The sequence below is a fragment of the Python bivittatus genome, unplaced genomic scaffold, assembly GCF_059951505.1.
Source record: "Python bivittatus isolate LINGU-HERP-01145 unplaced genomic scaffold, Pbiv_v1 ctg000570_np1212, whole genome shotgun sequence".
Lineage (NCBI taxonomy): Eukaryota > Metazoa > Chordata > Lepidosauria > Squamata > Pythonidae > Python > Python bivittatus.
In genome coordinates this window covers 17,216,963-17,243,556 of record NW_028277097.1, presented here as the reverse complement: position 1 = coordinate 17,243,556, position 26,594 = coordinate 17,216,963, and the positions used below count along the sequence as shown (strand labels likewise).

The window sequence follows — 26,594 nt, the reverse complement described above, 5'->3', positions numbered from 1 at the left end:
TTTTTACTGTAAACCACAGAGTCACTTCCTAGTGAGGTGGGCAGTGACCAAATTTGAAATATAAATAAATAAATAAATGAATGAATGAATGAATGAATGAATGAATGAATGAATGAATAAATAAATAAAAATACTTTAACACTGGACGTATTCAAGGATATTTGTGAGCAATGGATCCAGAAGTTAAACTTAAAAGTATCTACCATTATAGATAGACTGCTTTTAAAAGATGTTATGGAAGAAGAATAAGTTTTACCGGCCAAGACTGAGACTGATTTGAAAGTGGATTTAAAAATGACAGGCTACAAAAATGGTATGAAAAAAAATGTTAACACTGGACGTACAAATGGAACTGGCCAATGTCTTAATAATTAAAAGGGATATACAAGTGGCAAACCAAAAGAGCGACTCAGATATCTTTCTTATATTGGATTTACAGAAGAGACCTGTTAAAGTTCTGAAGGATTTTGTGAGGACAAAGAAAAAATGGAAAAAAAACAAGCTCTAGGACATTATTTGAAGGGATTAAAGATCAAGATTGTTAAAAGTAAAAGGAAAGAATATAAAGTAGGTTTATTTGATCAAAGTTAAAATAGATATGTTGCTATTGCTGGTAACCCTTAATGGACTTTTGCTGACATCAGGACTGAATGACGAGGTTTTAAGGATCTGTTTAGAGATAAAAGATGAGATATGGAATGAAGAGATTGTTTGTTGTATTTGAAGAGAAGGCAATAAGTTATTAAATTTTTTTACACTTGTGACATTTCTATTTTCTATTTTCTATTTTATTTTTTTAGTTTGTATTAGTTTTTATCTGTATAACTATAATGTTTAATAAAATTATAATTAAAAAAATAAATATTTACTAACAAAGCAAGTGGGAAAAAGTCTGGACTTACTCTTTTCCTGTATTTATCCCAAACATTCAGTTGGTTACTTAATAATGCATGATATCTTGTAGGTTGTTATGTATATCAACCCCTTTCATGTATCTGTGCAACCCCTCTGCCAAACCATCCCCTTCCATGGAAGTAATAGTATATGTTCATATATTTATTCATGGTTAATTGAACCATAAATTATTCAATTAACCAAAATCCCTGGGTTTATAGAAGAGATTAAACTATAAACTAACCATATGGACTAATTCAGCAACATGCTGGGCTAAAATGTTGCTAGCAAGTTCATAATTCAGTGTGCTGTGTTATGCAAATATAGTCATTACACTGAATTAAAGTGCCTAACATCAGAAGGTGATAATAATTCTTATAGCACTTAAGAACAACATGTCATTAACTTTAATGGAGTTGGCCCCAGTTTACAAATATTACTACTTGCTAGTTTTTATATTATAAGGTAAAAGTAAAGATGTTATTTAATCGAGCTTGACTCCTGGTGACTGCCTAGACATGACCGTGCCATTATCTTGGCAATAGTGCATATGTGTTTTCCCTCTGCCTTCTTCCACAATTTTTTTTTTCAACTTCCCAGCCTTGCTTACAGCCCTGGAGTTTCCTGATAGTTCCTCTTCCAAGCACTACGCAGCTTCAACTGGGTTGGAATGAATATTTTAGAGACAACGTCCTGCCACCAAAGGCTCATGGGTCATCTTCAGATTTTAGACAACGCACATAAACTATCTGAGCAAAGTCTTCTTCAACTGTATTCAGCAAGATCCTGGGCACAGAGATGGTGCTAAGTAATAAAGAATAGCAGCTCGCATGCCTATTTTTTCAGCCCCCTTTTCCTATTGTAACCTGACTAAGAACCATTTGGGGAGGATGAAATGGGACAGGGAGGCCATCCAAAGAGGGTTTGGTATTTGGAAAGATCAATCCTTTTCATTTAGGTTTGTAAAATTAATCCTTCAAAACACATTTCCATAAGTTATTTCAGTATCATAGGTTAGTCCATTTGTTCCCTTCTAGCAACCAGAATCATGGAGAAGAAAAATAGCATATTGGGTGCAGAGAGAGAATAGTGGAGATTGGGGCTTAAGTGAATTTATTTATTTATTTATTTATTTGATTGATTGATTGATTGTTGTGATGCTTTGGGGTGTTCAAAGATAAAATATCCATTCATCACAAACATGCTATCTGAGGGACCATCTCATCCCCATTACATTGACTTGTCCCACCCGGTCAGGCAGAGAAGGTATGTTATGGACCCTGAAAGAATGTCGACTGGCGGGGCCCAGGAGGAGAGCCTTCTCTGCCATTGCCCCCACCCTATGGAACACTCTTCCCACAGAGGTGAGGCGGGCCCCCACTCTACCGTCCTTCTGGAAGGGGGTGAAGACCTCGCGGTGCCAGCTTGCTTGGGGGAGGAAGGGATATAACCAACCCTCAGGGTGGCTGGTGCCTTGAAGATGTTCCCCAAGTCGAATAACTTCTAGTTAACATCAGTTCCTTGGAAGCTATTTATTTTTTATATAGGAATCTTGCTGTATTAATGTATTTTAATTAATATTTATTCTTTTTACTATAAACCACCCAGAGTCTCTCTGCAGTGAGATGGGTGGAGACAAATTTGAAAAATAAATAAATAAATAAATGTATACAAGAATAAAATCAACAATAGTAGAACCACAAAAGCAAACCTCATATAATATTCCTATGGCAGAATTCTTCCCCCAAGCTTCTCAGAGTCTTCAAAAGGCCATCTTTCTTAACTCCACCATTCATGGGTCTCACAAACTTGCCTGCCCAACAGTCCAGCAGCTGGTTTCTCTGCCTCAACATCTGTGCTTCTTCTTTCTCCTTCTACTCCATCCCTATTTTCATTCATTTCCCTTAGTATCTGTTGCCAACTGAAATGAACCCTAAATCAATAGAACTGCATTTCCTGTCATGGGTGGCACATTATTTTTGTATCTCCTTCACTCTGCTGTCATTCTGCCAACATTTAGACTGTACGTTTGTCAAAGAAGAGAATTTGCCTTTTTCATCTTACGTGACTCTCAAAAGCACAGTTTTTTCAAGAATTACTCACATTTAATCCCATCTTTCCTCCAAAGATCTCAGAGAAGCATATTGATTCATATCCAACCACCATTTTAATTCCATCTCCAGAACAACCTTGTGAAGTTGATCTGATAGAGAGACAAGGAATGGCCTTCAGCCAGACAGTTAACTTCAGGGCCAAAGGGGGTTTAAACAGAAGTTTTCCCCTAACAGCCAGCCACAACAATTCTGCCTTCTGCTATCTAAATGAAATATTCATTAAACCATTAGGAACATCAGCTCAAAAAACATTTAAGTAAATGCCTCCAGCTCACCTTTTTTCTTGTTGTATTCATCTTCAGTTTCATGAGAAGATTCTGAATGATAATCAAGAAGTTCCTGTTTGTACATCTCTGCAAAATCCTCTTCATTCTTCTTCTTCTTCTTCTTCTTATCTTTACTCTTGGACTTCTTACCTTTCTTCTTTTTCTTCTTCTTTTTCTTCTTTCTCTTGTGGCCATCATCATCATCATCATCATCATCATCATCATCATCATTGTTGTTGTCACTCCATTCTTTCTTTCTTTTTTTCTTCTTTTTCTTCTTCCTCTCCTCACCACTGTCTTCTGATGAGTCCTCACTTCTCACCTCTGGTGAGTCCCTTTTTCTCAAATTCTTCTTCTTTCTTTCACAGTCCTCATCCTCATCTTCCTCCAACTCATCCTCATCGTCCTCCTCCTCTGAAGACCAACTCATTCTTGTTATCCACTATTCATCTAATCTTCTTGTTCTCTTCCATGCCCTGACTTGCTTCTCCAAGATGGATTTTTTCTTTTAAGTTTGATGGATTTTGCTTCTTTATTTGATTCTCCCCTCTAAATACCTCCCATTCTTCTACTATTTCTTAAACTTTGCTAATGACATCTAACTCTTCTGTCTGCCTCTGCTTTATGTGATAGATTTCCTTTCTCCAATTTGATCCACCCAATCCCATCAGTCGTTTGCTTCTTAAAGTGTCCGTCTTCTTCCTTTAACTTTGTCTTCCAGTTGTTTGAACTGAATGCCTTTTTCATTCACATCTTCTGTTTCCTCTTTGACTTGTGTTCTTTTTCAGTTCCATTACTTATTCATTGGACTTAGCTGTTGAGTGCTTCCTTCCTCCATGTGTGTGAGTGTGCATGTGTGTGCATATGGTTATATAGATTAAATCAGGCAATGAGCCTACTTAATCTCATCAGACCTGCTTTTGAATGCAAGTCAGATGAGAACATATCAGTTAGTCCACTGTGTCCTTTGCACAGCAGTAGGAAAACCTTTTGCTATTTTTGTCAGGGTATCGTCTGCAACTTCAGGAAGAAACATACCTGCTGTTTCTTAAGTCGAACAGCCAGACGCAGAAGCCAGGCGAAAAGAAAGCACTTTCTAAGCCACGACCTGCTTCACTGTTAGCTTTACAGCAGGGTATATCCTAAGGAAAAGAAAATTCTAGGCATCGTTATGCCTCAAGCGTGTCTACCCTTATATATTCAAATAGGGATTAGAGAGAGATAATTCACATCCTAAAGGTCGTGGGCTTTCTTGGGATATTTTAATATTATTTATTCATCTCAATCTTCCTTTCTTGGAAGCCTGGAGAATAATCCAAAACCAGCACCAGATTATATGATGAAGCTATGTTCTGACAGTACCACTTGAGATTACAGGAAACATGATTTTAGGGATGATTATGTTTGCTCCCTCAACTACAAGAGTATTTTTATTTAATTCATAAAGCAAAATGTTGGCTCTCCAAGCTATCCTTCCATATGCCCCAGATAATATTCTTAGTCAGCCTAGGGTGGAAAAGACAATAGAATTGTTCTCTAAAACCTCCTTGCAGAAAGAAAACTGAGTATTAGTTTTAATCCGACTTTTCTCCGTAAAATGTTACTTCTTTATATAGGGATTTTTCTCCCGGGGGGGGGAGGATCCAAGCTCATTTGAGTTTGGGAATGTAAGAAGAAAACCTCAGTACCCCAAGGTTTAAATCTCTTGTTCATCCTCATATTTACTGCATAACCTTTTATGAAGTTGCTATCAATTAGCTGCAGCACTCTACCTGCAGTAGGCGAGTAGTTATTAAAATAAATATCTACCTGCTATCTAACTTTATTAGAAAATGTACTGCTGTGAAGAACTTTATGATTATTTATGGGAAGTAATCCATTAGAATTTATGAGGGCGTTCTAGAACGTCTCAGCTATTTTTGTCATATTGCAAGTAGTTGCAGGTAAAGTAGTCATAGTTCAGTACTAGCTGTACTGAAATTATTTCCTGAAAACCCTTCAAGTCATTTAATTAGCTTGAATAAAGAGTCTTTTAGGACTGCTCCTCACCAGATAAAGTGCTATCCACCAGCATAAGGGCAGCCTCAACTCCGACTGCTTTGGTCCAAAAAAAAAAAAAAAGCGAGATTTTGCTGCACGTTTCGCCCCTTTGGGTGGTGGGCCAATAACACAATCCAAGTATGAAAGAGTCAGGACTCACATCGTGACAGTCTGATGCCTCTTTTGAACGCTCTCCAGTTTTGACCTGTAGATGCTGCTGTGCCAGCCCTTGAGCTGGTATAAATTATGTTGGCTCATTGATTATCCCAGTTGTGCCACAGATAGGAAGCTGGTGAGTGGTGCTGCCCAGAAGTGTGTAATATTTGGACCCAAAGTGTACTTCAAAGCTCCTTCAGATCCGGGATGGGCACTGCATTATAAATATTGGCTGCAACTTAGAGGTACCATTGTTTCCCTGGGCTTGCACGAGAGCCGCATGGGCTCCGAAACATATGCATTTGCATTCAAGAGGCATTAAGGGGGCAGTGGCATGCTGGGTCTGAAAGCATGTGGCTTTTTTCAGATACAGATTATGCACGCTGCCATTTTTCAACGTATAGGGCACATGAACGACTGAGACTGATGGGTTCCTCACTTTCTTTCCCTTGGCTTCCCCCAAATGTCGCCAGCTGGCAGGAAAACACCCACCAGTCATTCTTTACATGGGGAGCAAACAGGTTTTGGCAGATGGCTGGACTGGTGGGTTACTGAGTTCATCCTGTGGGTTCTCACACCATGCAGTGAATCAAAAATTAACCAAACAGACCGAGTTTGCATAACATGCTAAGCCACAAGGACCAGGGCTAATTCTAATAAATTTAGTTTACAGTGCAAATGAGTCTGCTCTGGTTGGTTTGTTGTGCAAACACAGCCAGTTACTGAATCTGTTCCCCACCTTAGCAAATAAGCTCAATATGAGCCCCAGCAGTTTCATTTAAACCAGTGAGTTTTATTTTATGTCTGAGAGCAACAACATAAACTTAATTATACAAACCAGAAATGTAAATGGAAATTAAGATTATGCATGTTGCAGTGGTATACCACTTGTGATTTAGACTCACTCAGGCTCTGGTTTTATTATCTTCAGATGGTTACTCAGGGCCTAGTTATTTCATGATTGGAATGTGCTTTTCATGGGGCTGCCCATGAAGACCATCCAGGAGCTACAGCTGGTTCAAAATGCAGCCTCACAGGCAGTAATGGGCACTTCTCATTATGCCCGCGTGTCATCACTGTTCCACCAGCTGCATTGGTTGCCAGTCAACTTCTGGGTGCAGTTCAAGGTGCTGATCATCACCTAGAAAGCCCTTTGCAGCAGCAGGCCTGGTTATTTAGGGGACTGTCTCTTTCCAATGGCTTCTCTCCATCTGGGTGCTCTCCAGGTCTCCTCCATTAAAATTTGCCATCTTGTGGGACCACGGAAGTGTGCCTTCTCTTGCAACCCCTGCCCTCTGGAACAGCATCTCCCCAGGGATTCAGAAGGTTCCCCTTCTTCAAGTGTTCCAAAAATCTCTTAAAACCTTGCTCTGTTCCCGGACCTGGGGTTAGGGTATCTATGGGGCCCCTGCCAATTTTTAAAAAATGTTATTTATGCAGTTTTGTTTGGACAGTCACACCTCTTTAAATTATGTATTCTTTTAAATATTGTAAGCTGCCCAGAGTCTTTTTGAAGTCAGGTGTTCTCAAATTCCAATAAATGAATAAATCTCTCTGAATACATGATAGGGAAGGTGATTACTATAAAGACGTGACTGTTGGTTCTTCATAAAAAAAAGCAGGGGTTTGGTTAAACTCATGCTGCTGTGCATTCTAGTTTGGTTTAATATTGTTCTTCTGTATTATATGATCCAGGCTTTCATGCTTTTAAGTACGTTATTTTTAGAATGCTCATTTGCTGTAATTTTTAAACATCATTTCTTACTTTGGGGGTTTTATTAAATATGAATGCTATCAATTGAGAGGAGAGGAAAGGAGATTCTCCTTCAATCCTGATGGCTGGTAACTACATGGACATAATTTTTATGCATTTTTCTTGGAAGTGGTTTGCCATTGCCTTCTTCTAAGATGTTTTCCCAATTTCCCAGACTTGCCTATAGCCCTGGAATTTCCTGAAAGTTTCCCACCCAAGTACTTACCAGATCCAAAATTGCTTTGTTTTTTAAGATTAGCCAAAGTCAGCTAGGCAGACAGATAGGGAGAAGACAGATTTAAAAAAAAAAAAAAATCTCAGTGCTGCCTCTATTTTGAAGGGAGATGTGGTAGCCAGCACAGAAGTCTTCATCTTTCAGATCCACAGGAAGCCCAGAAGAAGCACTAGTAGAAACACAGGGGTATTTCTGGTTCATCCCATGACATTTTTTGAAAGTGGGATTGGGGTTCCAAATTTGATTGCAGCAGAGGAATTGATAAAAATGGAAATTATGCTTTTTCCATGAGTTATTTTTGCCATCATAATCATAGGAGTATCCAAGTCAATTGAGGGGGGTACAGAATTCTCCCCAGTCAGGCAGATTGACATCCTCTCTGGCCATGTTTTCCTCCCTCCCCAACTTCTAGTGGCCTGGAAGAATTAATCTTAATCAGTAGGATGATATTCATTTAGGTCAGCTCAAGGGCAAATCTATTTTTCCTTTCCAGTTGAGGGTCACAGTAAGATCTTAAGAGGTCCACTTTCTTCAGATTCAAAGCATCTCATCCTCTGTCCCTTTCTTCCACTGGGACCTCAAGGAAATAAAGAGGTTGGAGTGGGGATCCCCATTTTTGCTATGTTCCATGGGAAAATATATGCTCTTGATTTTAACATCGATATCTGCTAATCTATTGTTCACTAGAGACTTGACAAGCCAATAAGCTGATGAAAAACAGTCAAGCTTTTAAAGTTTGCCATCAGGAATAGATTCTTAAAATCAAAGATTACAGTTCTTTGTCAAAGCCATTGTTTCCATACCTGCCTTAATTAAATTAAAAGTAATACACTAAGGAGTGCTCCAGTATCATATTCTTTCTTTGAATAGCAAATGAGGAAAGCAGCAGAATGGGAAATCAGTGATGCATAAAGAATGTTTGGGGAAGCCACTAAGTTACTGGCAACAAATATTTGTTACAGCTACAGTGGAAGGAAAGTATTCACAATCCTGTTTTGTTCTGAATTTGTTTTCTTAAAGGCTTTCAAGGCAAAGATTGATCTCAGGTTTTACCCCAAAACTGAGATAAAAACTAACTGAAAGCAAAAACAGGATACGTGAACTATGTATGGGTAGTAGTAAAGAGTTTTTCAGTGCCCTTGGTGAAGGATCTAGGATCTGAAATGCATTGGAATAGTCAACGCTTCTAGGCATTTCAGGTGTACTTCACCATTAGTCTTTGACTAACTGGGCCCACAGTTACTTCATATATAGTTTTTAACTGATATATTAAGTAAAAGGATTGTATCCAATGACAAAACATCCTTCCCTATATGATAAAAGAAACTTGTTCAGATGTCTTGTGTGTTAGCCATAATATTATAGCAAGTGATGACATGTAGGTCCTTAAATGATATATACATCTCAGGGATCTATCACTCATGGATGCCATCAATCCATCAGTGAGGCCCAGCTCAGAATCACAAATAAATGGACCAAGCCAAGAACTGGGGGATGTGAAGAAGTTGGAGGCAGCAAATATGGTTGACAAAAGGCCAAACAAAGCTAGTTGGCACCATAAATTTTTCTTTTTCTGATTTCTATTCCCATCATGCATAAAGTCAGCAATGGGTAGATGAAAGGAGGTCTTGTGCTGATGTCAAAAGGGACAAGTGGTGAAGGGAGAGGAATTCTGAAATCTGCTGATCTCCTCCTAGCTTGCCACTTTGGCTCTTTTTCATCAGCTGAGCACACCTCTGTTTCTTTTTGCAGGGCTGCATAGGAAGAGAGATAAATGTAGCTCTGGGTCCTGCATCCGAAGTGAAAGGAAAAATTTTCATTGGGATAGAAAATCAAAAGGAAATGGAAATTTAGCTTCCCATCCTTATGTTGCTGATTAAATGAGGCTTTTGAGCCAGTGATTTAAAACAAAAAAATACCCATATTTTCAAAAACTCCATTTGGGCATTTACATGGCATTCCAACTTACCCAGTTCATAAATCAGTTGTAGCATACCATGGATGCAGCAGTAACACTAACCACCAAGAAACTGGGACTGCATTACCAGTTTCACTCTCTTTGGAACCCATCAGACGTACAGTAGGTAGCCAGATATTATGCTATGAGGTTCAAACTCTCTACTGGCCTGACAGTCCCAAATAGGATGAAACCAGTCACATAGTATCTGTCTCCTGGTACTCAGTGGAACTGAAAATACCACACAGGATAGACAAGTATAGTAGAGACATCCTCCCCCACCCGGGAATAGAAGTCATGTAAAAGTCTGTACACGGGGGCATGACATAACGTAACATCTGTACAGTATCTCTCTGTTTTGAGAATGTAAAGGAGGATAAACTGTATACTGTACATCATCCTGATAGCATGGATATAGCAATACTGCAGTAATTTATAAATAAGCAACATATGAATCAGCTTTAAATTGGTTGCCCAGCTTCAGTAATGATTTTATCACATAATATGTTTATCACACAGCACAGCATGTTGCCTATAAACCAGAGAAGCTTAGGACAGTGGAACTAGAAGAGAGAAATGTCTCTAATCTTATCAGGGAAAGAATCTGGTTACAGCTTGCTTATTTTCAAGGCTAAGGACAGATTGCCCCCTTCTGGAAAAAAAAATCCATTTTTTAAAAAAAATTGATTTCACAACAGCATTCTAGTTAGGAGCAACTTGTTCAGAACCAATAAAAAATGGCTTTAAAAGTTTTCCAGCATTCTGACTTCTCCAGAATTTTTCATTCAGATAAGGAGCACAAAAAACAAGGTATAAAAAGCATTAAAGAAGTCCAAAATTAGGCCAGAGATTATCGAGTATACAGTACTTCTCAGGCTTTTTCAAGATGAAGATGTCAAAACTGTTTTAAATACTATATTCTTTGCTCATACACTAGTGTGGTTTCATGGAATTCACAAAACAAGAACCACATTTTGTTTTAAGCTTAGGATAAAATAACCACATTCTAACAGTTTTGAAATGGCTATGTTCCAATGGAATAAAAGTCAAAACAAGAATTTGGATTTTTTTTAGTATTCTGCTATAGGGAACAATGACACTTGAAACAAACGCTGGTCCCTTAGTTTTTTGCCTGAGGCACATGGTGCAATAATAATATAAAATATGGTCCAAGAGAATGTATTTTTAAATGTGTGGAGCTCTAGCTCTTTTCTAGTTTTGTTAGCTAATAATTCTGTTGTTGCTTAGAAATTGTTTTTGTTTCCGCGCCTCCTGAAAGAAATTGTTGAGCATGTGAATGATTGTTCCCTTATCAATTCCCACTGTAAAGCAGGACTTTACATCACTCCTCTTCCAGCTGCCCCCAGCCACAGGCTAGTAGTAATTCTGTGAGCCTGTGGATTTGGATATCAAGGGGAAGTGTGTGACACATGTGCTAGTGAAAGAAGTGTGATTGTTAATGAGCGAGACAGCTAAGTCTAAGTGTATGACAATGTCCATCTGAAATTATGACTCTACCACAACACCACACTTTAGCTCCTGCCCTACAATTACAGGGGGAAATTAGGCATAGTACCAAGTTTGCATTGACTGCATTTCAATTCAGATTGTGATCCAGCGTCCTGCCCTTTTGATAATAATTAGAATAACTGAAGCAGCATGCAATCACTGATGTTTTTGGAAAAGCCTACAACCCAAGTCTTTTTCTACCCAGAAAACCATACAGAAGTCTTCAACCATGAGAGATTTGGACTGCAAATCTCATAATCTCTAGTTCCCATGGTCCTTGGATTAAAGAGTTTGTGGTTCAACACATCTGTAGTGACCCAGTTTGGGAAAAGCTTGCCAGAAAAATGTTATGAAGCTCTTCTTACTAACTGTCCTCAGTACCAACTCAGAACTCCAGCATTTTATACATTCAGTACCTTTATACAAGTCTAGCCAAGCTCAGTCAGAATGGTAATTTAAAGATATATCTTAGAAGTAAAGTCTTATATGCATCCTAGTTATTCATTATAGAGTACAGATGAGTGTTTTATGCATACACAGTTCAACCAGGACTGACAAAGTTAAGATCAAAAATATTGAACTCCACCCACATAAGATAACTTATATAGTCTGTGCCACCCTAAACTATGCCTGCACCCCATATATATTATTATGGGGTGATCAAGAAACATATATTATTATTCTTTTTCCTTATTTAGAAGCAATACTGAGAAAATATCATATGTCGAGGTACCACCTTGACATGAGAAATAAGGAAGCAATTATTTATGACATTAACCCAAAAGAGAAAAGTTGCCTCCTTTTTTCTGACATAGAAGATATGCTAAATCCTTATTATGCCAAATATGGTCATCATTAACTGTAAAATCATGACCTGCTTATATTCCTTAATTTCCCCACAGTTAATTTAGTTAAGGTCTCTTTTATCTACTAAAACTTAATAAAATACTATTCTAATTAAACAGAAGCCAAACTAAGCAGGATCCATCAGATCTTAATTCACACAGAGAGCTAATTTATCTGGGCTGCAAAAATCTAGAGGAACACCAGGTAGAAAAGAATTAGTTTTTCTGATTCTCTTTCCTGCCATTCTTGTGATCATCTGGATATCTGCAGTTCAGCTATGATAGCCCAACTTGTAGATATCCATGATACATTCTTCCAAGCTGCTACAAAGTCTTCAGAAATATCAGCATTGTATGTCCTTTTTCTTTCCAGAAGAGGGCAATATTATTACAGGTGTTATCATTTTTACAGTAATTAAATTCCGACAAAGGATCAGGCACATGGAAGTAACAGCCACATATCTCATCAGCTGAACTGATAATTGATGATCCAATTATTTCTTTTCAGTCCTACTTCCTTCCTCTTTAGTTGTCAGGGCATATGTACTAGGATAACCAGCAGGCCACATATGCCCCCCACTTCTGGGGCCTAGTTTTGTAGTTCCTAGAATACCCCAATATCTTACTGCCAAAATTCGGTGGCAAAACATCAGATTTCAGCGGTGTAATGGGTGTGTGCGAAAATACAGTAAAATAGGTAAGCTACATCTGTGCTATGCTTCCTATACCCTCCCCACCCTTAATCTCCCATTCTCTTCCAAAACAAATTGAAGACCCAGAAATGCTAGCCCTCCCCCTGCTGATTTCACCAAGTCACCTTTGTGTCATCTGGGGCCCCAAGGCCTTTTAAAAAAAAAATGCAACCACAAAGACATTTTTCATCTTGGTAGAACAAGAAATCAGCATTTTACCAGCAGGGGTGGGCTAAGATGCAATGTTGTCCGAGGCAAAGAACAGGATTCTTTATATGAAAGCTGCATGGACCAGAGTTAAGTATTCCTTCAGCCTGGTTAGGGGAAATTTTCTTCTCTGACAGCTGCAGACAGAACAGTAGCTTAGGGATTTTAGAAGGGGTGTGTGTGTGCCCTTTCCTCCAACACGGAACTGCTGTCCATGTTGAGGTAACTGTCCCACTCTGCTTTGTGGTACAGCTAGACCTGAAGATTAACACTGACATTTCTTGCCTTCTGAACTTTAAAAACTAGCTTGGCGCACCAGTGTCCATGGAGGAGGGCAAAAAGGGTAGAATGAAGAAAGCAGGATCTCAGCCTCATGATGCAAGCGCTGCCCTACTGATATGTGCATCATGACCCTAGTACTAAAAGTCAAAGAGCACAGTGAAAAAATGGGTCTAATTAAATATAAATATAAACTAATAACAACAGGTAGAACAACCAGCCTTAGAATTGGCAATGAAGATAGCAAAGTGGTGGAGAGCTTCTGCTTTTTAGGATCAACCATCAACAGTAAAGAAAATCTATTTGGAACTTTACAGTCCAAGAAACTAAGGAGGGTCCCTTCTGAGACATTTGCCATGCTCACATTCCTTCTGCGGACTCAGCTGCCATTTGTCTGACTGTTGTTTAGTCTGCGGCTCTTCTGCTTGTCTCCCAAAATAATTTCCGCATACCATTGCAATTCTAAGAATGGTTGTTGTCATTAATTTGGTTTTCTTTATATTTAATTTTAGTCCCATTTTTTCACCATGTATTTTTTCACCATTCACTTGTCACACTTCTTTGCCAACTTGGAGCCAGTCTGTCCATACTGTGGCTTCCAGTCCTGTATATAAGTTTCTTATGAGGACAATGAGATGTTCTGGGATTCCTATTTTTCTGAGCACTTTCCACAGCTTGACATGATCAACATAATCAAAGGCCCTTCTATAATTGATGGAGCACATTACTGACTTCTTTTTGGTATTCTTTGCCTTCTCAATTATCCAGCATGTATCAGCAATAATATGTTGTGTTCCTCAGCCTTTTCAAAAGCCAGCTGGAACATCTGGCATCTCTTTTTCCATGTAAGGCTCTAATCTGCGTTGGATGATCCTAAGCATTTGCTAGCTTGTGAAATTAAGGATATTGTACGGTAGTTTGCACACTCTGTTAAGTCTCCTTTTTTTGGTGCTAGAATGTAGATTTACCTCTTCCAATTGGTTGGCCACTGTGTGTTTCTCCAGATTTGCTGGCATAGCTCGGTTAGAATTTTGACTGATTCTTCTTGTGTTGCTTGCCATATTTCAGTGGGTATTCCATCGGTTCCTGTAGCCTTCCAACCTGGTAATGACTGGAGTGCTGATCTAACTTCATCTTCTAGTACTAGAGGTTCTTGTAAATAAGGAATATCTTCTAAGGTATCTTGGATGTTGACATCTTTACTGTATAGTATTTCAATACACTCCTTCCATCTTCCTTTGATCTCCTTTGAATCGGTTACTCTCTGTCCATTGGCATCCTTTAGCATACCAATTTGAGGTTGGAACCTCCTGTGTTCAGAGATCTTTTGAAAGATTTTTCTTGTTTTTCCATGTCTGTTTCCATCTTCAATGTCTTTACAGATGTTGTAATACTGTTTCTTATGTCTTCTAACAGCTCTCTGAAACTCTTTGTTTAGTTTCTTTCTGGGATTTTTGACTTTTTTTTGGCTTTGGCTTCTCTTTCTTCATTTTTGGCAGTCACTTTTCACATTCATCCTTAACAACTTCTTTAAGTTCATTCCATAATTCCTCTGGTTCTCTATCAATGAAGTTCAGGACTTCAAAGTGATTCTTGATGTTCTCCTTGAAAATGGTGGGTATAATTTTAGTATGAGAAAATCATAATTGTATTTTCTTTATATGCTGTACACAGACCACAATAGCCTTTTGTATTAATAGATATGATGGAGTTCAGCAAGCATTTTATACGTCTGTTTAAGGGAAGCAACATGCACTACCTGTGTGATTCATTTTCAACCCCAAAATTCTTCTTAAAATCAGAGTTGCTTCTGTCTCTGGAAAGCACTAGATTTAATTTTGTTATATTACCTTTTAATTTGTGACACCCATCATGAAGCTTATTAAAATTTGGATACTGTTAACAAATGCCTTACTAATCCATGTTGCCTATGTGGAATATTTGCTTTCTTTTCAAAACGCAACAGAACAGTAAATAGGATTCCAAAGAATTCTGTCTTTCAAATTCTGTTCAACTTTCCAGATCATTATGTAGCCCAGCATATGATTGAAAGCAGTTAGACTCCTGATTAATAACTTTCAATAGCAAATTATTAAAATATTAGAGAATTCTCAAGCCTGGTCCCAGCAAAACTGGAATGAGGACCCCCTCCAACAAGTCAGGGTTAACTAACTCTGGCACACAGACACAGGCACACATAGAGTTTCTCTGATGGAACAATGTTCAATCATATGGATTTCTTCTTGCAGCCTAAAATTATATAGGGCAGGCATGAGTTCACTGAGGATGACATAAAATAGCCAACCAGAATTCTTATCTCCTTCCTGATCACACTGTCTTTCCCAAACAGACCTTTTCTCATACAACAGACATAGAACATAACATAGAACATTCTCTGCAGCTTGTCATTGTCAATATCCAAAATACATTTTTACCTTTCTTATCTTTGAATTCTTTTATGACAAAGTTATAGCAAAGTGACAGAAACTTTCTGGTAGCAATCAAGTAAATATAGGGTAACAGGTCATACAACTCAACCAACCAACCAGATACCAGGATTTCAACTAGATTCTAACTTTATACAGGTAGTCCTTGTTCAGTGACCACTCATTCAGCAACTGTTCAAAGTTATGACAGCACTGAACAAGGGGACTTACAATCATTCCTCATAGTTGTGGCTGTTGCAGCGTCCCTGCAGTCACATGACTGCAATTCAGGTGCTTGGCAACCGCTCACAATTACAATGGTAAGAGTGTCCTGTGGTCATGTGATCCCCATTTGAACCTTCACTGCCAGCTTCCAACAAGCAAAGTCAACGGGGAAGCCAGCAGGAGGTTGCAAATGGTGATCACGTGACTGTGGGGTACTGCAAGCATGTGAGATTTCCCTAATGACAATTAGGGAACTGCCACAACTGCCATTGTAAGTTGGTACAGTCACATGACATCACACTCTACTGTTGCATAACTTACCAACAGAGTTGTTGGTCCTAATTACCTTCATTAATCTAGCTGTATAGCAAGTAGAGCTGAGCATGTAGGTTGGTAGGCTGGAGATCTTAAACCTCCTCTCCCAGAAACTTTTGCACTCTGACTCACGTCCTGCTCTAGGGTAGATGTTTGTAGCTTCCCCTGCCACCACTTGTCTTCCAAGGACACCTTATCTGGCATTATCCCTTCTAATATTTGATGTGTGACAGAAATAGAGCTCCCACAACCTGCTACACTTCTAGCAAGTAAAAAGGTAAAGATAAAATAAATAACTCTTATACCACCACCATCTGGCTGTATAGCAATGTGGTCTTTGACTAGTGGTATCCTCATTCTTTGGGAGAAAGACCAATCTCACAAGAGATGAAGAACATAAAACTTTATTTAAATAAAAGGAGAAATACATAAATATGGCTTTGCTGTCTTAAAATGTAAATACACTAGTGCTGCCCAATTAACAGTAAATAGCAGCTGGAAAATTGGCTACACTAAAAATCCAAAAGACCGTAAGACAATACTGATCTACTACAATTCCCCTAAGCTCTGAGTTTTACAGAGCTCAAACAATTTCTGAGGGAAAAATTATTGTAAGAGATTTTAAGGAAAGGAAGTATCCTCATGCACAAGCTGATATATGCATAAAAGACTAAATTATACACAGAGTTTGTACAGAAATATAAGGAATTTTGGAATTAAGCCCTCAAGATGAAAGTAAAATTTAATGCAGCTTTTCCCTGAAACATTACCTATTTCACACAGATAACCATGAAACAAAGTCCTTTGCTTATTTTCCCTACATCTCTCCTAGCCTGTGGAGGTAATTCTAGCCATTTATTAAAGCTGTTGAGAAGACTGTATGCTCCCTTGTTTTCCCAACTGATATAGCAGCTACTTGCTATGCATCCAGAATTCTGCCTCTGATTTTTTTAAAAGAACCTTTTTCCAATCCAGGAGAGGGACAGGCTGGGGCATCTGCCCTTGCTTTATGCAATGTATGCCTCCCTCAATGTTGATTCTGTTTGAGATAAAGAAGTGTGTATTCCCAGTATGAGAAGCTGGCTATAATTCTTGCAAATGCAGGCTAGCCTTACACCACTTTTTCTCCAAACCATAAGAGGACACTGTATTGACAGATGTAAGACACAGAAAAACGATAGAGTAAGCCCCCAAATAGGCTTAAGGACAGAGTTTCGTTCGCTTTGCTTTTACATTGAACAACAGCAACAACAACAAATCAACAAAAACAAAAAAAGGAAAATCAGGAACAAAAACAGAAGCAAAGGAAAATGAGGGAGAGAAAGAAGAAACTTGGGAATATACATTGATACATAAAAACATATGCAAATATGTGACTACATGAGTGACGTTAAAAAGAAATAAGGTGAATCTCTTTTTAGGGTTGAGTTTGCCTCCTGAAGGTTTTGTGGACAGGTCTAGACAACGATATGGAAATGGCCTGCTGTTGCCTTCTCCCAGGGTGGTTTTTCTACTGTCCAGCCTAGACTACAATCTGAGGGCTTTTTTAGATTTTTTTTTTTTAGTTCTTTCTTTTATTCTGCCTTTCTTATTTTTATGAATAACTCAAGGTGGCAAATATACCTAATACTCCTTCCTCCTCCTATTTTCTCCACAATAACAACCCTGTGAGGTGAGCTGGGCTGAGAGAGAGGGACTGGCCCAAAGTCACACAGTTGGCTTTCATGCCTAAAGTGGGAGTAGAACTCACCATCTCCTGCTTTCTAGCCTGGGGCCTTCACCACTAGACCAAACTGGAGATCTACTATCCAAGCTTGATTCTGCTGAATTTTTTTTTCAAGAATTACCACCAGAGTAATGTCTCATATTTTAGATACTACTGAGCCAATAAAAGGTGTATTTCCATTTACCAGGATCATGCAATAACTAACCTAACAGTTAAACAGCCATAAATGAATCAGTTACCTTAGAAAATATGGACTATAAACCAGCAGCTTGAATTATTGTGAATTATTTTGGGGTGATTTGGCCAGTTTTTTCAAAAGCTTTCATTTGAAAGGAAGAACTAATTGAGCAGTTTCATCAAAGACAGTAACATGTACCAATTTGTTCACAACCCCACCAACACAAATCTAGAAAGGTTACAGTTTATACAATGTAATTTTAGCAGCATGTAAGGCCACCTATGAATTAGCTTCATAGAATGCTTGACAACTTGCTGAAATAGATTTAAAAGGAATGTAATGCCACAAAAATTTCTACATTCAATTTAAGGTAATTTCTTGTGCTTAATAAAAGAATGTTATATAATATAACATTGAATGAAGCCATTCTTCCAATGTTATTAATCATCTTAACTGAGGAGATCTAGATAGTTTACAAAGTAATAATTGGTTCCATTTGCAACAGGGCATCCACAGGGGTAGGTCAACAGCATCAAAACAATGTGCCTGACTGGGTGATCAAACCCTGCCCTTTTTTAACAAGCATCACACACATTGCACACACATTAAAAGAGGTGGAGCATTGCTTTCTCAGTTGCTCCCACCTTTTTTACGCTGTTGACCCCTGTGGACACCTCTGACATCTTGGAACCAAGTTGGAATTCATGAACAATCCTTCTACAAAATATATTCAGCAGTAGTAGTATAATTCATCAACTATTTCTAAGTTAGTTTTTTAAAAGGAATCATTCTTTTTACACCCATCCGTATGGTACTTTTCAACTCCCTGTTTTATCTTCCTGAAGCTTTTGGCCTTGCTAAAAATTTTAAGGATGATCCTCTTATGTCACATTAAAATAGAACAACCAAACAAATATTATGTCTGAATCTCAATGCCTAGTTTATGAAACGTTCTGGGGTAATGTCTAGATTCACAAAATACTTTCAACTAAGTTCATACAATACTCTCAGTCCTATTTTTGCTTAAGTTGGTGTATTATGGAAACGCCACCAGTATGATGACAGTTCCAAGACTCAATGAACTTCCAAGAACTTTCATGAACTATTCACAGGTAAGAATTGTGCGTGGAATGATTTTCTTTGACATATTATAATGGAATTGTTATTGTTCATATATTAGAGTAAGCTGTTGTTTGTTTAATCATAATTTACTAAGTCACAATTAAGTAGCTTTCACAACAGGCTAAACCATACACCACAGTAGCTTTATTCATAATATATTTTAAACCAGAAATGCAGGACATATTAAGGTTTAGTGCAATGTATGAAACTGATATTTGACAGCACTGGCAGAATAAGTGATTTTCATCTGACAGGGATTGGGGGCAGGAGAAGGAGAAGGAAAGAGGAAGTGTAATGACCATCTATTTCCTAATGCTGATTACCCTAGTGGCCAAAAGCAGCTTGATTTTTTTCCCCATCCACAAAGATATTTACTGTATGGTCATTCAAACCCTACATTATGGGCTCAAAAGTATCAGCTTTGCAAAAGAAAAGGGTCATTTATTTTTCATAACCATGTGTGCCAAGATGTCAAGCTTCTTGAGATGTTATTTAAAACTAATCAGCAGTATAATCCTAAGTAAGAGTTTGGCAGGACAATAAAGGAAAAGAACATTACCTTACTTTGCAGCCAGCCACCAGAAATAAGAGCAGTGTGATATAGTTACCCATTTTGGCCTTGCTCAGAATAAAAGGCCTTCAAGACTAGGAAAAATAGGGCTTCTAATATCACAAGGAGAGCAGCAACTGGAGTGAAAACAGGAAGAAGAAATTCAAGGAATGTCCTCTGGGAAGAGGGAGAAATTCCAAATAGTATAGATCACATCTTGTGAAAAGTTTAGTGTCTTTCTTAATAGCAGCCAGCAAGCAACTCTTGGGACTCAGCTAGGGGACACTATCTGGTTGAACTGGTCTGATCTCTAAAAGCTATGCAGAATCAGCCCTAGTTCACCATGTCAGAAAACGACAGACACGGGTTCGGTTGTCCAGTAGACAGAAGTTTTTATTGGGCACGTTTGCAAAGGTGGGTCCCTCCCGCAGCAATGGAGGAACCCCGAAGCAAGGTCTGACAGGTTTTTATACCCCCTATCTGTCCTCCCCCTCCTACGAGGGCTTGGCTCACAATCTCACCTTTTTTTACTGCCCTGGAGCGCCGCTAATTAACCGCAAAACCGCAGACATTCCACTTTCCGAATCCAATCAGCGCAATACACATTCCAATCCCCACTTGACCCGACAGCCGCCCCCTGCCATTTCTCTTCACTCTGGTGCGAACGTGCCTCTTGCCTGCAGTCTTTCCTCCCTCCTGCCGTCCCTCTCCACTCTGGTGCGAGTGTGCCTTCTGCCCATCCTCCCTCCTGCCACCCCCCCAAGGCTGCCCCATGGTGCACAGCGCTCTCCCCTAGCAAACATGGTTCGTTTGAGGCCCTCACTTCTCCCTGCCTTCTCACAATCCCCCTTTTTCTTTTCACGCCTCTGTTGGGCCTCAAACCTGGCTAACAGGATTGCTCCCTCGTCCCGGACCCGGGGCTTCACACACTGGGACAGGTAATTCCCACAATCAGGGAGGCATTGCATTAAGCAACATACTAGGACCAGTAAGGCAATGAAGCCAATAGTTAGTACAGAAAGTTGTTTTAACCAAGCAAAGTTAGGTAACCAACTAGTGAGCCACGACCAATTCCATCCCTCTGGATATGCGAGAGGCTAAGGTCTTCAACTTGGCTAGTTTTGCTTCAATATAATTCTCATTGTTGGTTAGGTTAAAGCAACAAAGACCTTGAAAAGATTCACAGCCTTGTCCTGCCCTTAATAGGAGATAGTCTATAGCTATCCGATTTTGAATGACCGCCCTCCTGATCTCAGTGACTTCTTCAGTGAGGGCTGCAATGAGAGAGGATGTAAGGTTGACACTTTTAGCCAGGAGGCAGGCCACCTTCCTTAGGTCCAGATAAGTTCTTCCACTTAGTGCAGGAACCCCTACTAAGGAGAGGGCCAGAGCCATGGCTTCTGTTTCGGACAAGAGTGTCACATCACTCTCACAATCAGATGGCAGCTCCCTTTTTCTTTTTCTTTTGATGGGTGCGCTTGCATTGGAGGCAGGGCATATAGAGAGGTCAGGCGCCCTATGGCACAAGGGCCCCCTGAACTATAGGCTGGAACATAGGTGTAAGCTTCATGTCCACATAACAAAAAGAAACCTTTAGGTAGGTATAGAGGGGTTGAGGCGTAAGGGATATTATAGATCCCTCCACAAGTGAAAGCAGGACCTTTTGAGGGCAGTGGGTGGGTACGGTTCTGGGTATTGTTGAAATATACACATTGAGTTGCATTGGTTATCCCCAAGAGATTTAGAGCCATTTGCCTTTGATTAGTCCAGGGTCTTGGTGTGGGAGAAGACCCAAAATGATAAAACATCCCCCCCCATGGGGGATCATCCCCAGTGATATCAATATTCGCTATCTGAGTAACATTCTTCAATGCTTCCAAGCTGATGGGCATTCCAAAGAAACAGGTGGAGGTGACACCATTCACAGTCAAGAGTTGCCCCACACAAAAAGTTGTGCTGTTCAAAGCTGTCTGTGCCAATTCTACGCCTTTATGTTGGTCATCTCCTCCCCTGCCTTAGTTCAGTTCCTTTTAAGTTTTACTTTGAGTCCGTCTCCCGGTTGGGCAGTCCATGGTCGGGGGTCGGGAGCTCACTTAACCCGATGGTAGTGGGTCCAACCCCCCTGTCGGGTCCAAACCGCTGATTCAGTTGTCAGGAGAACTTGGTATGGTCCCTCCCAAGACGGCTTCAGCTTCTCATCCTTCCACGTCTTTATCAGGACCCAATCCCCTGGCTTGTGGGGGTGTTGGTCTTCCAGCAAGGGGGGCCGCTGAGCGAGGAGTCCCTGTTTTCTTAGAGACAAGAAAGATTGTGACAGTACCAAGAGATACTTTCTTAGGAAGGCATCCTTTAGCTCGGGGATAGGCTCTCCCATTGGAGCCAGGAAAGGTCTTCCCATCATCAACTCGAACGGGGAGACCCCCACATCCTTGCGAGGGGCTGTCCGCATTCGAAGCAGGGCAACCGGAAGTGTCTTTGTCCAAGGTAGCCCTGTTTCCAATCCCAGTTTGGTGAGATGTTGCTTCAATACCCCGTTGGCCCTTTCCACTTTCCCACTGGAGTCAGGATGCCAAGGGGTGTGGAGTTCCCATCGAACCCCCAGGCTCCAGTACCACGGCTTTACAGTGTCTACCAAAGCCTGCACCCCCCAGTGAGACCCTTCGTGCAGTTTCTCCACCATCCCCCTCATGTCAGCACGGCTCACTACTGGGTCCCCTCAATTGTAACCCAATGACCTGCTTCCTCCCTGCAACCTTCCCTTTCCAGCAGCTGTGAGTAAACCCCGTTCCAGCCAAATTTTCCTGAAAGTGTGCACTACTCCCCAGGCGTATCGCGAGTCTGTGTAGACGGTGAGGGACACTCCCTTTCCCAACTCTAGTGCCCGTTTCAAAGCATGCACTTCACACAGCTGAGCCGACCAATCCGCTGGTAGTGCCCCCTTCTCTATTGTCTCTCCCTCCGCCGTCACTATCGCATATCCTGACTTCCTTTGTCCCTGCTCTACTCGGCTAGACCCATCCACAAACCAGACCTCACCCTCCTCCAGCGGGACCTCCTGCAGGTCCTCCCGGGTCTTTGTTTGCAGCTGCAACAGGGTGGAGCACTCGTGCTCCGCCGGCTCCCATTCTTTCCGCTCCCCCGCAAGAAACTCCGCTGGGTTCAAATTCCTGTCTGTTCCTACCACCACATCAGGACTTATCCGGAGAACTGTCTCATATTTCAACATCCTCCCTTCTGTCATCCAAGCAGCCGCCTGCTGACTAAGCACACTTAAGATCTGATGGGGTGAATGGACAATCACGGGGCTCCCAAAAGTGAGTGGTTTCCCTTCTGTCACTAGCACAGCAGCGGCAGCCACTGCCTGCACACAAGTCGGCCATCCCCTCACCACCGGTTCTAGGGCTTTGCTCAGGAAGGCCACTGGTTGATATTTCCCAGCCCGTCTCTGAGTCAGCACTCCAATGGCGGTTCCCCCATGGGCTGTAACGTATAGGTGAAAGGGGAGGGCCAAGTTCGGTAGAGCCAGAGCCGGGGCCGTCACCAGGCTCCTTCGTAATTCCCCCCACTTCTCTGTGTCCCTGTCTGTCCATTCTACCCTGTCAGATGATCCTTTCAACTTCGCATACAGAAACTGAGCCTTGCTCATGTACTCATCTATCCATAGCCGGCAATATCCTACTAGACCCAGAAACCGCCGCACCTCCGTTTTAGTATGAGGGGGCTTCAACTGCATTATCCCCTGTATCCAAGAAGGATCAATCAACTTCTCGCCCTTCCGGAGTACATGTCCTAAATACTTGACCTCCCTTTCCACAAATTGGACCTTCCCTTTTGACACCTTCAATCCTTCCTCAGCCAACCAGTTCAATAAAGCCACTGAGTCTTCTCTCACCTTTACTTCCTTCTCTCCAGACACCAACAAATCATCCACATACTGCAGCACCTGAGAACCCCCCGGGGCCCGGAACCCCTGGAGTTTCTCTTCCAATGCCTGTCCAAACAAGAGGGGGCTCTCGGTGTACCCCTGGGGCAGCACCGTCCATCTCAGTTGTTGCTTCAGCCCACGCCTCCCATCCCGGGACAGCGGGTATTGGGCTTGCCGCAAACCCGTCACCCCTGGTTTCAAGGGGATGCTAATTGGGGCAATGCGGAACCGACCCGCCCCCCCCTTCTCCTGCCCATACCTCAGGGTTCACAACCTCCACGTCCGCCTCCCGCAACAAACACATCCTTTCTGCCTGTTCCACATTCCACAACTCCATTCCTAGACTACCCATTAGATCCCTTTCCAGCAGGTTCACTCTCGCCTGTGGGATCAGTAACACATCTGCAGTTACCTCCTTCCCATTCCACTCCAGTCTCACTTCCTCCAGTACGTTTGCCTTGACCGGAGAGCCTCCCACCCCCATCACCGATACCGACATGCCCCGGGATTTCGCAATCCCTGGGATCGGTTGGCACAGCGATGTTCGAGAGGCTCCGGTGTCCACGAGGAACTGCTGTTCCTCGCCAGTGGGACCCACCGTGATGTTTACCAAGGGTTCCCCGTGGGTCCCGGTTGGGGAACCATGACCCCCCTAGTCGTACAGGGGGAAACTCCTCTCATGTTCTCCCGATGTTCAGCATTATTGGGATCCCAATTTGGGTCTGCCAGAGGGAATTTAGTATCTGCGGCCGGGGCATTTGGGACATTTGCATTCCTTCGCTCCCAAGCCCCGAGCGCAGCTCGCCGAATCTGGCCCCTCTCTTCTGGCGTATAGAGGTGGGCTAAAATGTAATTCAGTTCCCTCAGGAGTATTCCACCGGGCCGAGAAAAAGTTCCAATTGTTCGGCGGCGGTATGGGCGTTCTCTTGCATACGAGGGAGGGTCTCTTTTTTTTTTTTTTTCCACAACTCACTGGGTTTGATGGGAACCGTTAAGTAACTGGTGACAGCCACCTCCTGTGCGTTCGTTCCGTTCGGGACCTCCAGGACGGGGAAGGCACTGGCCGAACTTAGAATAAAGGGCAAGTTCTGAATGTCTTGGTTCAGCTGGTCCAGCTCTTTCCGCAGCCCGGGATAGGGTGGGGGCGCCGGAGGGGGAGCGGTAGGAAGAGGAGGAGGAGGAGGAGGTGGCGGCCCCCATTGAGGTCCAGTCAGCCAGAGGTCCTCCTCATCCTCCTGTTCTTTTTGGACAAAAATTTTGGCTAACTTGGGTCGAGGCCCCTCCCAATGAACATGGAACCAGACTTCTACATAGAGTTCCTGTGTTAACATTTTATGCTCCACAATGTAGTTTTTTAGTTGGGTCACCCAGTAATTACTGGGGATTCCAAGAGTATCCCAATGGTAGGGGAATTCGGGGTCCACCAGTGGATATTTTGGCCATTCTTTAGTGCACAAAGTTATCATGGTCGGTTTTTCCAGACCCCTGGTGAATGGACACAACCAGGGTGTCTCCCATTGTTGCAACAATTGTCCTAATGGAGAATCCGTGGGGATTCCCCCTACTGCGTTTTTCCCACTGGCCCCTGGCCTTACACTCTTACTCTGCGCCTTACCCATCCTTCCTGACTACGTTTCCCACCTTACAGAAGGTCCCGGACTCTTCTGTCCCCTTGCGGCGTCCAACGCCTCGTAACCACGCTAATCTCCCCGAGATTATGGGTAGGCTGTACTCACCAGACCTCCCGGAGGTCTCCTCGTCGGCCGACTTCCTCTTTACTTCTGTCTGACTGGCGATTGGAGTCCCGTCCCGGACCCGACTCTGGGGAAAACGGGAGACACCTCAACGGGGTGTTACGGCCGATTACTCACCGGTTCCCCACAGTCCGGTCCACGTCGAGGACTCCTGGCTGGCTCGCCAATTTTGTCAGAAAACGACAGACACGGGTTCGGTTGTCCAGTAGACAGAAGTTTTTATTGGGCACGTTTGCAAAGGTGGGTCCCTCCCGCAGCAATGGAGGAACCCCGAAGCAAGGTCTGACAGGTTTTTATACCCCCTATCTGTCCTCCCCCTCCTACGAGGGCTTGGCTCACAATCTCACCTTTTTTTACCGCCCCGGAGCGCCGCTAATTAACCGCAAAACCGCAGACATTCCACTTTCCGAATCCAATCAGCGCAATACACATTCCAATCCCCACTTGACCCGACAGCCGCCCCCTGCCGTTTCTCTTCACTCTGGTGCGAACGTGCCTCTTGCCTGCAGTCTTTCCTCCCTCCTGCCGTCCCTCTCCACTCTGGTGCGAGTGTGCCTTCTGCCCATCCTCCCTCCTGCCACCCCCCCAAGGCTGCCCCATGGTGCACAGCGCTCTCCCCTAGCAAACATGGTTCGTTTGAGGCCCTCACTTCTCCCTGCCTTCTCACAACCAGGAGGCCAGCAGAAAATCCCAGGGCTTTACGAACCTATTTCCCTGAATTTGAGAAAGAAATTAACTTTGCAAAGTGGCTTTTTTTCCCTTCCCAACAGCACAGCCTCAGGTACTTCAGGCAAAGCGAAAAGTGTTTATCGGGGGGGGGGGCGTTCAGTCTTTATATAGGGTACAAAAACAAATGATACACACATTTGGTATATGTGATGCGTCAAAAAGCAACAAATCAAACAATAAGAGACATTAATTTGACATGAGAATTAAACAACAGAAAACATTGATCCTAGATAACGTTCCATAAATGGCAAATGTATGGGTTATGTCACCCCCTTTCCCAGTTGAGTTTATATCTTTCTTAATACTTGCAAGTGTATTCAAGGACTTCCAGAATACACTCCCTATTGTTTAATTGCTGGAAAGGCTAGTTCTCTCATGTCAAAAGACGAAATGGTTTTGATTAAAAAGAAAACATGGTTTCCTGAACTTCAAAAGGAAGCAGGGATGCCATGCAAAAATGCTAATATCACCTTTCTTAAAAAGCTAATAATGAAGCCTAAAATTCCAGGTAACAATAGCAGTGCAGGAGAATTCATTAAATTGCCCTCTGAAGTCTCCCCTCCCCAAAAATGAAGTACAGGCACCGTGCTCCTTGTAGAATATATGAAAAAAATAAATAGCTCTTCAAGGAAAGCTTGCAAGTGTATTGCAAATGATCAAAATTGGATGCTTGGCAACCGGCATGTATTTATGATGG

The 26,594-nt window shown here is 41.8% G+C and overlaps 1 protein-coding gene across 1 annotated transcript in view; it reads right to left on the bottom strand.

The window, feature by feature from the left end:
- The window catches only part of LOXHD1 (lipoxygenase homology PLAT domains 1), a 149,729-nt gene extending 146,025 nt beyond the window's left edge, over positions 1-3,704 (bottom strand). Inside the window, exons 1-2 of the mRNA XM_088152998.1 lie at positions 3,597-3,704; positions 3,284-3,458 (exon numbers count right to left, since the gene is read on the bottom strand). Of these exons, the coding sequence (XP_088009124.1) occupies positions 3,284-3,458; positions 3,597-3,704 (283 nt within the window). The remainder of the gene's footprint in view (positions 1-3,283; positions 3,459-3,596) is intronic.
- Positions 3,705-26,594: the final 22,890 nt, after the last annotated feature.